At 38.8% G+C, this 12107-nt stretch overlaps 2 protein-coding genes across 2 annotated transcripts in view; both read left to right on the top strand.

Moving 5' to 3' along the window:
* The window catches only part of LOC145485457 (uncharacterized), a 9016-nt gene extending 6239 nt beyond the window's left edge, over positions 1-2777 (top strand). The window contains exons 4-6 of the mRNA XM_081464123.1: positions 504-540; positions 1516-1642; positions 2077-2777. Coding sequence (XP_081320249.1) covers positions 504-540; positions 1516-1642; positions 2077-2577 — 665 coding nt within the window. The 3' untranslated portion in view covers positions 2578-2777. The remainder of the gene's footprint in view (positions 1-503; positions 541-1515; positions 1643-2076) is intronic.
* Positions 2778-5337: 2560 nt separating this feature from the next.
* LOC145485456 (uncharacterized) lies at positions 5338-9243 on the top strand. The gene is made up of 6 exons (XM_081464122.1): positions 5338-5394; positions 6158-6454; positions 7264-7378; positions 7520-7556; positions 7973-8099; positions 8706-9243. The coding sequence occupies exons 1-6, from the start codon at positions 5338-5340 to the stop codon at positions 9213-9215; spliced, it is 1143 nt and encodes a 380-aa protein (XP_081320248.1). The 3' UTR covers positions 9216-9243.
* Positions 9244-12107: the final 2864 nt, after the last annotated feature.

The following is a 12107-nucleotide window of genomic DNA, read 5'->3' as shown; positions in this document are numbered from 1 at the left end:
CAATGAGGTTAATCGTCAACCGTCAAACGGCCCAAAACTTAATCGTTAATTTAACCTTCAAGTAACATCCCATGTGAACAAGCCTTAAGCGGCAAGGGTACAAAAACGGGCCTCTCATTGGCGAATTTGTGGAGCACTGTCAAGTAGCTCCTAATGGTTAGTGCGCTGGACACTGGATCGAGCGGACTGGGTTCTAGCACTGGCCGGAACCACTGTGTTCTTGGGCGAGACATCTAATAACCTTCACAGTGCCTTTCTCTATTCCATTCCCCCTCTGGGTACCAATGAATTTAATGCTGGGAATAGTGGATTCAGGCCAGGTAAACTGTAGAAATTTTAGTAACTTCATGCTATGGGAATCAAAAACAAGCACCAGCCTGATGGACCACAAGGCTTAATATCAGACTTCGTGAATCATTCGTGAATTACCTAACGATTGTTTTTTATTGTTGTTGTTGTTGTTTGTTTGTTTGTTTGTTTGTTTTTTATCTCTCCTTCCCCAGCTGCGACGTCATGCAAGCAGCTCTATAATGAGTACAAGTAAGTCAATCCATGACAAGGTTTAAATCTCATCTCATTATATATGGCCTGGTGGACCTTAAAATAGTGCACTAATATATCGGTATTCTTCATTGATTAGATTAGATAGCTATTAAAGTATTACTGCACAGACATAGGGTAAAAGGGTAAAATTACTAGATAGGCCTCATTAATTCCTACGGTAATCTCTGTCAAGGTATTTTTAGAGAAGAGAGTACCCAGGTCAGTTGTGGAGCCTAAAAATTCGTTTAATTGGGCTTAGGCTGGCACTCACAGATTGGCCATTTCTAGACCTTCCTCGGATCTGCGAAGCTGGGAATGATGTAAGAATAATTTGAGGTGGATTATCTTTAGGAGCAGGTCTAGGTCACTTACTCGTCATCCTCTTTTACGTTTTAAGAAATACCATAAGTTCAAGTCGAGAGGAAAACTCTGGACAAGCATTTCTGACATGTACAGTTACATGGACATGTGTTAACCTAGGCATGGTTTGCATGATTAAAAATGTAACTTTGCCACTTTTTGCGGGAGTAATTTGTACTTCAATCATGGACGAATGTCTTGGAAGAACCTTTTTGCGCTTTCGCATGCACGCTAGACAAACAGTAGCGCGAGTACAACTTCACCTGCCTAGCTTCTCTCCCCATTCCACTTACAATGCTGAAGATTAGTACCTGCAATTTGTTCCAAGTTTTAACATTGTATTGAGCAGAGAAGGGGAGAAGCGGCGCGTTTTTAAAAGAATTGCTGTGCTTTTTCAAACTTCAGTAGTTATAAAACACAAATATTTCCTTGCATTACATCAGTGTCCCAATAATTGTTGTCCACGATTGTAGTTCTTGAATTAATGAAAACACTTCGCAGCACTACTGCGTTTTTGTTGTTGTTGTTGTTGTTGTTGTTGTTGTTTTAAGTTAGAGCGTACTGCTGATTTTGGCAATACTCGAGTTGATTTTTAATGCATATGCCCCACAGTTTCAACATAAGTCGGCTGATTACGTTCCACTTGGTCCCAACACCAGCATCCATACTCTGTCAAATGGGAAACTTTGGATGTGGCGATGGTGCATGGACACCAGTCATGAAGATGGACGGCAACAAGGTTTGACATTTATAGTTATTTTACATAGCCTTTTGATATGATTTTTTCCTAAAATTCTGCCACAGAGCGAAGAGCACGACTTGAGTATCACCAATGGATAATAGACATAATATATAAACATTTTGCGACTAAATGTATTCGACTTTCTTCAATTATTGTTGTAATTAGATATATAAGATTTTAGTGGTCCCATATAAAATGAGGGTTTTAAATTTAAACCTCCAGGGTCATACTTATACCCGAAAAGAGGCCCCAGCTGTACAAAAGCAGACAGCTTCTTTAAAAGCAACAGCTCATCCACGAAAACAAAGTTTTAAATCGAATTGTAAGCGGCAGCGATGAATACCAGAAAATAGAATTAATCGAAAATATTAATTTAGACTCTTTAGAAAAACCTTTATAAACCACTCTTCCGTGTTGTTTCTTCTTCTCAGAGAACCTTCCATTTTAATTCGGGATACTGGAGCAATAAAAGTGAATACAACCTTCCAGGAGGGGAGACTGGATTTGATTCACAAGAGATGATGTTACCGACCTACTGGAAGACACCCTTTACAAAGATTTGTCTTGGCATGAAGATCGGGCAACAAATTAATTTCATTCTCATCAACAAGGAGGCCAACTCTTTTCACTCACTGATCGCTAACGGGCAATACAGCATCACCTCACTGGGTCGAAACACGTGGATGACGCTGATTGGTTCACAGGCCTTTTTGCAATCCAACTGTAATAGGGAAGGGTTCAACGCAGTGAGTGGTTCAGCCACGCTGGGTAAAGCCCGAATTGGTATTATTAGTAACAACGAGAATGACTGCCATACTTGCGATTCTAGAATTGGGTTTGGTACCGGAGGGAGACATGATGACAGCAACACGTGTGGAAACGAAGGTGGAGGTTACCACACAAAAGTGATGGGGTACATCTTGGTGCAGTGAGAGTACAAAATGAACAAGGTTGCCTCCTCATCCTGCCCCTTCTGCCCTTCTGATAGCCAAAACATATGTCATTTGTTTATTAGCTGCCCGCAAGCGTCTTCCTTTTGGTATAAGTTCCAAAGTTGGTATTCTACCGCAAGTAACGCGAGTTTACTCCTCTCCGAGACAGAGGTATTATTTGGAATTACTCGTTCCTGTACTCACCGTTTGTCTCTCAACCAACTCATAATGCTAGGCAAATATTTTCTTTATATCAACGCGCTAAATAATACTGTGTTCGTTTTCAGCGACTTCATCTCATTAATGCAGTATAAAATCGAGATAGAAAAATATATTGATGCCACGCTGAATGGTGAAAGGGAATTTCAACAGAAGTGGAAATTCCCTCTCACCATTTAAGGCGTTTCCCTTAGTAATTTGTTGCGAGTTTTGCTGTTGTTGTTGTTGTTGTTGATTGTTTGTTGTTTGTTGTTGTTTTTTCTATAATTAAGTGATTGCATTGTATTGTAACTCCTTAAGTAACGTAATGTGTAAGTCATAATAAGTAGTTATTTCGTATTCTAAGTAAGTAAGGTAATGCCAAGTATTGTAAATACGTTTTTGTTTTTGATGTATTGTAAGTGACGTTTGTAAGACAGTAAAAGCATTAGAAATAATTATAATAATGTCGGAAGCCGGTTAACGTTAACCCAGGATTGAAAGTTAACCGTATTATAGCTTTTTCTTCTGAACAAATATTTTTTTGCTGCTTTGTTTTGTGTATATATGGTGATTATTAAAACTCAAAACAGAAGGCCAACCTATCTACAGAAAACCTCTCAGCAAAGTCACATGAAATCAAAATTCTACCTTTTCCTGGGTTAGCTTAATCGGGCTCTGAACAACCCGTTTAGGAGCTACGCTTTTAGGCTGGCCTAGATCTATATATTATACTATTTATCCAATCATGATGGGAAGCACTTCCATCACCAGTGTTGTTTCCAGGTCCAAATGATAAGTTTCTATAAGACATTACATGCACAGCATTGGCCGTATAGCAAACTATATTTGTAAAGCCTGTTATTGTATGGCTGAGTAAACTACTTTGTATTTAAAATTAATGCGCACGTTTGCAATGTTCTGCGTCATATAATAAAAGATTTGTGTTATGAATGCGAGTGCAATTGAGGACTGATCTACACTACTCGTGATCTTTGAAAACTATTTCAAATTGCACTCGCCTTCAGTGGTAAACTGTACTTATTGCGTGTCGAGACTGAAGAGCGAAAAGAAGGACTTAATCCTCATGACAATGTTTGTTAATAGAGCAATCTATGAAGCGTAATCCCTTTAAGCCTCTGAAAACCCTTCGGATTCCTAAAGCTTCAATATTACGATCCTCACAATTTTATCGCTTGTTTTAATTCTGGAAAGTTTTCCTTAACCCCAGTAAGCCCTAATGAAGTAAGGTCACTACTAAGTGGTCATGAATAATTTACGTTAATTTGGTTTTCAATTGAATAAAACCCTTAAAGGAGCAAAGTGAAAATGGTTTTGAACTTTGTTAGTTTGGACTTCATGCAATTGACATGTTGTCCAGTTTTATTTGTGTAGCGCTCTTGCAGCTGTTATCTTTTTTAATACCAGTATTCTGTTTACAAGGTAAGTCTTCGATTTTATTTCTTTTTTTTTATATTTATCACACACGGAGATGGTTCAATTTCAGGGAAACTAATACTTGAAGTGCTTGATAGAGATTTGAAGCAATTCTTTCGTTAAATTTGGTTCAAAAAATAATTTTGACTGATTAATGATGTTTCCATTCGTTTGCACTACTGACCAGTCAAGTTTCAATTGAACCCTGTCCTCTTATTAAGAAAGTAAACTTGCACCACGTTATTTGTGAATGTTGTCCATCTAGTGCGGATGAGATGACATTGCTTGTTCCTGGTTATGAATGTCTCTGAACTTAAATGTAGAGAGCTCAATAAAGTTTTTCGTATCAATTTACTCTATGTGATTTTGTGCTACTTCTAAGAATGGCTTTTTTCCAAAAAAAAAAAAAGAAAAAAGAAAAAAAAAAAAACACAAAGACCTTTGATTTAACTGAAGGTTTTTCGTGAATATTAAAAACGAAATTTACATTATTATGCAGGCATGTTATAAGAACATCAACGCCTAAATTCTTTTTAATTTATGTTAATCCCAAGTCACTTTAAATTACCTGATTCTGGTGCATCCTCGGTCAACAAGAAAGCCTTCCATGTTATAAAATTATTGAATTAAGCTTTCTCTATAAACTAATTTAAGCAGTTTTCAGTATTTATTTTAATTTGTATCTTTATATTTTACAGTAGCTATATATTGCTCTCGAAAATTTTTATACCCATTTCGATTCTAACAATTTTTTTTTTCTATTTTGCGGCTGGTTGAAAACTTCTAAGTAAGAACGTTTCTTCGGACCTCGGACGTGATCTGTTTCCATAGTTAACTTTTTCATCAGAAAATATTGTGGTTGTTCATCACAGTGAAGAAAAATTGTAATAATAGAGTATAATCAGTTGGTCTTACGATCTAGTCACTTGTGATGTAGAACGCAACGTTTTGAATGCACGCTACCAGTACGATGCCCCGCTGTTTGTTGGATTCCAACAGCTGTAATTGGCGCTTTTCGCTAGCTGTCTCGCTAAGTTGTTGTTCACTCGACGACTCGATGTCGTACGGCTCCCCTGTTCTCGTGTTTCTGGATCGGATCATACGCATCGATGGTTCTGGAACTCTATGCCCGTTAAAGTTGTCAGGCTGAAATCTTATATCCACAAATTCGATAACTCCAGAGTGATTCTGAATACTGTCTTGTCGCTTTTGATTTTAGTCGGTAACATACACCCTGAGACAACTGCATTTGAGCTCGATGAAAGCCCCCAAAAGCTTCATATTTTACAGCACCACACGTCACCGCTGATGCCAACACAACGCAATCGATCGTCTGTAGAACTAGACGGTCATGGGCCATGCATGCGGCTCTGCACTCTGAAATAATTCATTTAGCAACTTAAACGGTGTGGGATCATTCATCAGCACATTCTTACAACTTTCCAGAAAACTAAGCCCAAGGTGATATTAGAAATTTCTCAACGACTGACCCAGGTCATGCCAGAAGGGAAAACGTTTCGCACTGGCACTAGAACAAGATCGCTCCGCCGTCCATGACCTGCAAGCAATTTCTTAGGCGTTACTTTTCAGTGAGAACCTCATGCTGTAGCCTGGTTGAGTTATAACAGTGAGATATCTACACACATGATGATTCTATGTTGGAAACTACATTGGCGTAAAAGTGACGCTTTGTATACGATGGACACATTTTGCCATTGACTCATAGCTGGATGTTTTTGGCCGTGTTATAGGCAACTGCAAAACGAACCAAGAAGCATTCTATTTCGGTCCTTCATCAGCACGCATGGAACTCCTGGGACCATGATCCCCCTATTGGCGACCAAGAACGGTTTGCATTTTATGACACGGGCTTTCCTACGGTAGCGCGAGTAAAAATTCGTCATTGCCTTATAGCGGCACTTTTTTAGTTGTCATACTATAACAGCTGTTAAACAAACCTCACAATATTCTTTTTCCTCTTTCGTCAGCGAAAACAAATTTATCTGATGTTTTCTCAAGACACGAGTTTCATTATCTAAATTTGCCTAACGTTGGGACAATTACAGTTGACGATATCTTTGATTGCACCTTTGAATGCCTCCAAACTCCTACCTGCGTTTCTGTGAACCTGGCCGTCTCCAAAGGAGCCGATGGAAAGCTTTGGTGTGAGATTCTGTCCTCCGGTAAATACCTTAACCCCACGGAGTTTAAAGAAAACGTGACGTCGCATCACTTTTCCAAGGTGAGGCAAGGTCTACAAGTGTGTGTACGTTGGAAATATTCTGTCATATTTAATGGGTAAAATCATACATTGACCTAGTACCAGTCCACCTTGGAAAGCACACGATATCTGCCGTTGCAATTCAATGCTGTACCCTTTTTCTCTGGGTCTGATTCCTAGAATTAATTTATCACTTACGGTGATAGTAGCTTTAAATTATATCATTGCCACATTAGCCATAAAGCCTTAGCCAAGGGTGTCCCATTAACTATTTCTGTCTGAAACTTTTGTCTGATACGCTCAATTACCACATGAAATTAGGCAACGAGAAGCGACACTTAGCATGGCTGTTTGGCAAGTTGAAGTTGATGAAGGCTAATGACCAATTTCCATTAGAGACGTACCCACAGAAAATCGTGGTGGTGATTAAATTTATCATCTTTAGCTGGATATTTTCTGTTTAGATGATTACAACTACCACGTTCCTGGCAGGCGCCTCTCATAGAATTAAGGAATTGGCCATTGACCGCCGCGATGAGTTAGTGAAGCTGGCCCCTCGAACGGTAGCTTTGGTTAGAGCAAAAAAGGGCCGACCATTGCAAGCTTATGCAGCCCGCAGTCTCTTTCTTCACTTTGAAGTCGCATGCACTCAATTTTGTATCTACTCACGTCTGACTTTATGATTATAACGCGATGTAAACTTAACCCAGATTTCGCTTCTTTGTGTGTGCTTTATCGTTTTCTCTAGCTTTAAGTCCAAAGTAGGGCAAAGAAAACAACACTCGCTCGAGTTCTACAGTTTTGGTCATTTAGATTATTTGTGGTTTCAGACCCCTTGTTCTTCCAATCCTTGTCAAAACGGAGGTATCTGTGAGGTGAACTATAAAGATGACACATTCAAATGCGATTGTGAGAAAAGTTTCATCGGAATATATTGCGAAACAGGTAACTTTTTTTTCAATAAGATACTATGATCTAGATCATAGTCTCATGACTTCAATTAAATTTCTGGTATGACAAAAGGCTTAAAGACGTCTTTTCGATACGCTGCTTTTAACATGAATCCATTTTCGTGTCTTTTTTCAGCTGCGAAGTCATGCAAGGAGCTTTATGACGCACACAAGTAGGTCATCTTGATCCGCAACAGATACTGTAAATTGTGCGAGGCCATTGCATCCTAGACACTGCGATGCTTTCGGGGATTCAACAATTTAGTTGTATTCCAATAGTTGTCTTTTAGTTTACTTATTCAGGGTCTAGATAATTACCTTCCATTCGCCACAAAACTCGATTAAAGAGTAAATTTATACTTAAAGTTTGAATCTCACGATATCCCTTACCTCTAGAGTCATTCAGTATGTCACGTTATCCAGGCTACACAGGATTTGGTCATTGTTACGTCATCTTTTGTCAGTACCAAGATTTAAAACTGACGTGCACAACCAGTGTCCATTATCATTAAGCCCGCCTTGTTTAGTGATATTGTCGTTGCCGTTGCCGTTGTGATTTTATTTACCTCCCTGATATAATATTCAGCAGGCTCTTCGTCAACCAACTGGTTACACTACACCTTGGTCCAACTCCAACTACTGTTCTGTGTCACGTGGGAGATTTTGGATGTGGAGATGGTGTATGGACGACTGTCATGAAGATTGATGGAAGTAAGGTACTCAGAAAATCACAATGTTTCAAAGTTAGGTTTTACACTGTAAAAACTGACTAGTTGAAACAACCAATTAAAATTGTTGCCAAACTGCAGATAAACTCGCAACAGCCGCATTCAGCAAGATAGAAATTAACTTATCATTCCCATAGCCCAGGCTTTTGTTTTAATTTCTGCCTGACCCACCCTACAGCAGGGGTTTGGGTGTACATGTATGTATCGGCGAATGTTTTCACTGTACTACTACTATTACTAGTCCTCCAAATAGCACCTATACTTGAGGTAATCCCTCTCATGTTTATTTTTAAATTCTTCCTCTTGGTTTTTCTGTAATCTTACGTATACCACGCGCACGGCTTTGTTGGCATCTTTAGCCGTTGCAGCATGATAGCAATCATGTTACATTCTGCACTCCTATTGGCCCAATTCCAACCGTCACTAAAACGCTATCTAAGACAAAGCAACTAAAAAGTTAGCCTGAAAAAATAACTATTCTCATAATTTAGCTACGGCAAAAGCACGTACAACTGAGCAAGCCGTGTTTTGTTAACAACTCAGACGTTTTTAATTGGCAATTCAGTAGCCATTTATTCTTTTATTTCTCCTTAGAGCACTTTTCATTACAACTCAGCATACTGGAACGATAGAAATGAATACAACGTTCCAGGAGGAGAGACTGGGTTCGACTCACAAGAGACCAAGTTACCGACCTACTGGAATACATCCTTCTCCAAGATCTGTCTTGGTATGAAGATCGGCCAACAGACCAACTTCGTTATCATCAACAAGCAGGCCAACTCTCTGTACTCACTGATCGCTGACGGGCAATACCGCGGTACCTCACTGGGTCGTAACACCTGGAAGACGCTAATTGGTTCCCAGGCCTCATTGCAATACAAGTGTAATAAAGAAGGATTCAATTCCTTTTGCACCAGCCGTAAAGCCAGAATAGGTATCATTAGCAACAACAGAAATGACTGCTCTTCGTGTGATTCCAGAATCGGGTTTGGTACTGGAGGACCTCCAGATGACTCTATTACTTGTGGAAATGTGGCGAAGCGCAGCGGAGATAATGGGGAGAGATTCATTAAAACCATGGGATACATCTTGGTCCAATGAGAGAAATAGAGAACGATAACTCGGCTGAAATAACGCGAATAATAGGTGAAGCGCTCAATAACAAAAACAAAAAAACAATAATAAAAAAAATCATTTATCAATTAATGTAATTATCGAACTTTAACATCACTAATCATTCATCATAGACTGAGAAAATTAAATTGGCAACGCAAGCGCACTAATTTGCAGCAGTACAGCTAAAAGTCAACGATAAACTGGTTTGTTGTTAGCCAGTCTCAATGAAGTAATTTTATTGATTACCAGTGTTATTTCAGTTAAATTGTTGGCGATTTCTTAGCTATCAATTAAATTTCTCACCTTTCAGTAAAGTTTTAGGTCATTACTCCGCTGACAGTTAGAATTTTGACCAGTTTTCAGTGATCAGTTAATAAACCCAGTTTGGACAATTATGCAAATGCATGCAATTTAATTTGCCAAAAGACATAACTGATTCGTTACATAACATGTAATGAATATTTAATAAGATCGTCACTATATTGCCTATATGTTTGGCCATTGCTTGACATTCGACTGACTGTGCATTTTCTCTGAGCTTTAGTCGTTATATCGATAAAACATGTGTCCGTGACTTTTATGCTGATAACTCCCTTAATACGGACACCAAGAAAATACTGACACTTAATTGTGTGTCTTAATGTTGTTTCCTTTAATGTCCATATTAACCAGTTTCCACTAAAATCCTAAACTGCCACAAGATAGAGGGTTATATGCTATTTATCGAATGATGATGAAAAACATTTCCATCACCAGTGTTGTGTCTAGGCCCAATTGATAAGCTTCTACGATAATAATTAGTAAACAAACAAACGAACAAAGAACCAAACAAAACAGACAAACAAGACAAACAAAACAAAATAAACGAACCTACACTTCTACCAACTGTAAAAATACTCCTTTCCGATGTAAATTCCAAACGAGGCCAGGTGCGTTTCAAACTTAATTAGTCAAAGATAGCAAAATGCACCCTTTTGGTAACGCTTAAAAAATAGCAGAACACGAATTTAGACTGTTCATTCACACTCGCTTCAGTGATGTACTTGGTTGTGCACGTCAATATTTGAGACGGCCTTTAATTGTTCGTACGCACTGTACTTACAGCTACATCCATATCATGAATAAGATATTGAAGGGCATCAATTGAATCAGTTTTGCACAAACCTTATTACAAGGGCGTAACCAAACAACAAACTCAACAGACATAGATCACCGGGGAACTGCGCCACATTGTTGGGAGGCGGGCGCTCTCACCGCTGCGCCATCCCTACTCCCCAACATGGCGACCAAGTTTCTCGAGCACGTCTAGAGTTCCTACTTATATTATTCTTATTATTTCATAAGATATTGCATGCACAGCGTTGACCGTATGGCAACCTATATTTATAAAGCCTGTTGATGTATGGCTTAGCAAGCTACTTTATTGTGATTGGCTTGGAACAAGCCAATTTATCGTTTATCTTTAATTCGTGCTGCAGTGAAAATTAATGCGTGCTTTCGTAACTTTCTGCGTCATATAATAAAGGAGTAACCGTATGAATGTGAGCGTATCAAGCTTTGCCTATTGTTTATGTTTAATTTTTTTAAGACAATGAGCCTTTTGTTGTCTGTTCCTTAGGGATTTTTCGTCCGGTTTCACGAAATTATACTCGGGTCATATCGGATTTAGTCGGCAAATTGTCACTGATGACATATTTTCCCTAAGGGTAACCTACTTGGGAAAACAAAGACAAACCATTCGGGGGTGGGTCAGTAAATTTCAAGAGCACGTCAACAGCTTTGACTAAACTTTTGTAATACCGCGCGCGCATGTTTCGGCCTTACTAGCTCAGCCTAACTGAACTTTACTTTTATTTAAGTCGTTAATTAAAATAACTGGTCTATTGAAGCAAGTAAACATCGTTGTTGAAGGCAAAACAAAACGTGCGATTTCGCACCTTTTTCCGTTTCAGTGATTTTTTTCTCCGGTTGGCCAAAAATTCTGAAACAAAAATCTTTATCATCACCGCTCGATTTTTCTTTTTTGGTCTCAGAAAACTCAGAAACTCAAAACTCAGAAGAGAAAAGAAAAAAAATACAGTGAAGACACAACGCTCGATTTTTGTTTTTTGGCCTATTGAAGCAAGTAAATATCGTTGTTGAAGACAAGACAAAAGGTGCGATTTTCGCACCTTTTTCCGTTTCAGTAATTTTATTCTCCGGTTAGCCAAAAATTCTCAAACAAAAATCTTTATTGTCGCATTAGGTGAGCGAAAAAAAAATAGTGTGACTTGTTTGGAATTGCTTGGGCAAACCGTTGTTTTTTTATTCCTTATTCCTTTTTTCGTGACGACTCCCTACCTCGCGCGCACTCATGTTTGTCGCCGATTTGTTTCTGCCCACGCGACGCCGCTCAAATATAAACGAAGGCGGGCCATTCACTAATTTGGGGTATTGTTCTGCAGTTGAAAAGCTCATAAATTTTATCAATGATACTTGCATAAATAGCCTCGTAAACGCAAGCCATAATCACTTTAGACAATCCCTTCTCTATCTTAAACTTGGAAAACATTGCCTAGAAAACTTTTTTTTCGACGATCTAAACACGAGCGAAATGGTTGTTGTCAAGTGACAATAGCGAAATGATTGTTGTCAAGCACGCGTCTCTATAACCATTTACCTCATTAGAATAACTAGAACTCAATGACCATTCATGACAACAAGAAAACAATGGTGTCAACTAAGCGCGAATTTCAAAGACGCTCAGCTGCACTCAAAACATGTTATACGCCGGTAACTTTTTTAAATAACCAATTCGGAGAACAAGCTGAATAGAGGTCTTCATTAGAACTTTATTCATGTTGTGCACAAGACCTGACAATGGTTAGCGGCACGCGC

Source organism: Orbicella franksi, chromosome 4, assembly GCF_964199315.1.
Source record: "Orbicella franksi chromosome 4, jaOrbFran1.1, whole genome shotgun sequence".
NCBI lineage: Eukaryota > Metazoa > Cnidaria > Anthozoa > Scleractinia > Merulinidae > Orbicella > Orbicella franksi.
The sequence above is the reverse complement of the archived record's forward strand: the minus strand, read 5'-3'. Positions and strand labels throughout refer to the sequence as shown.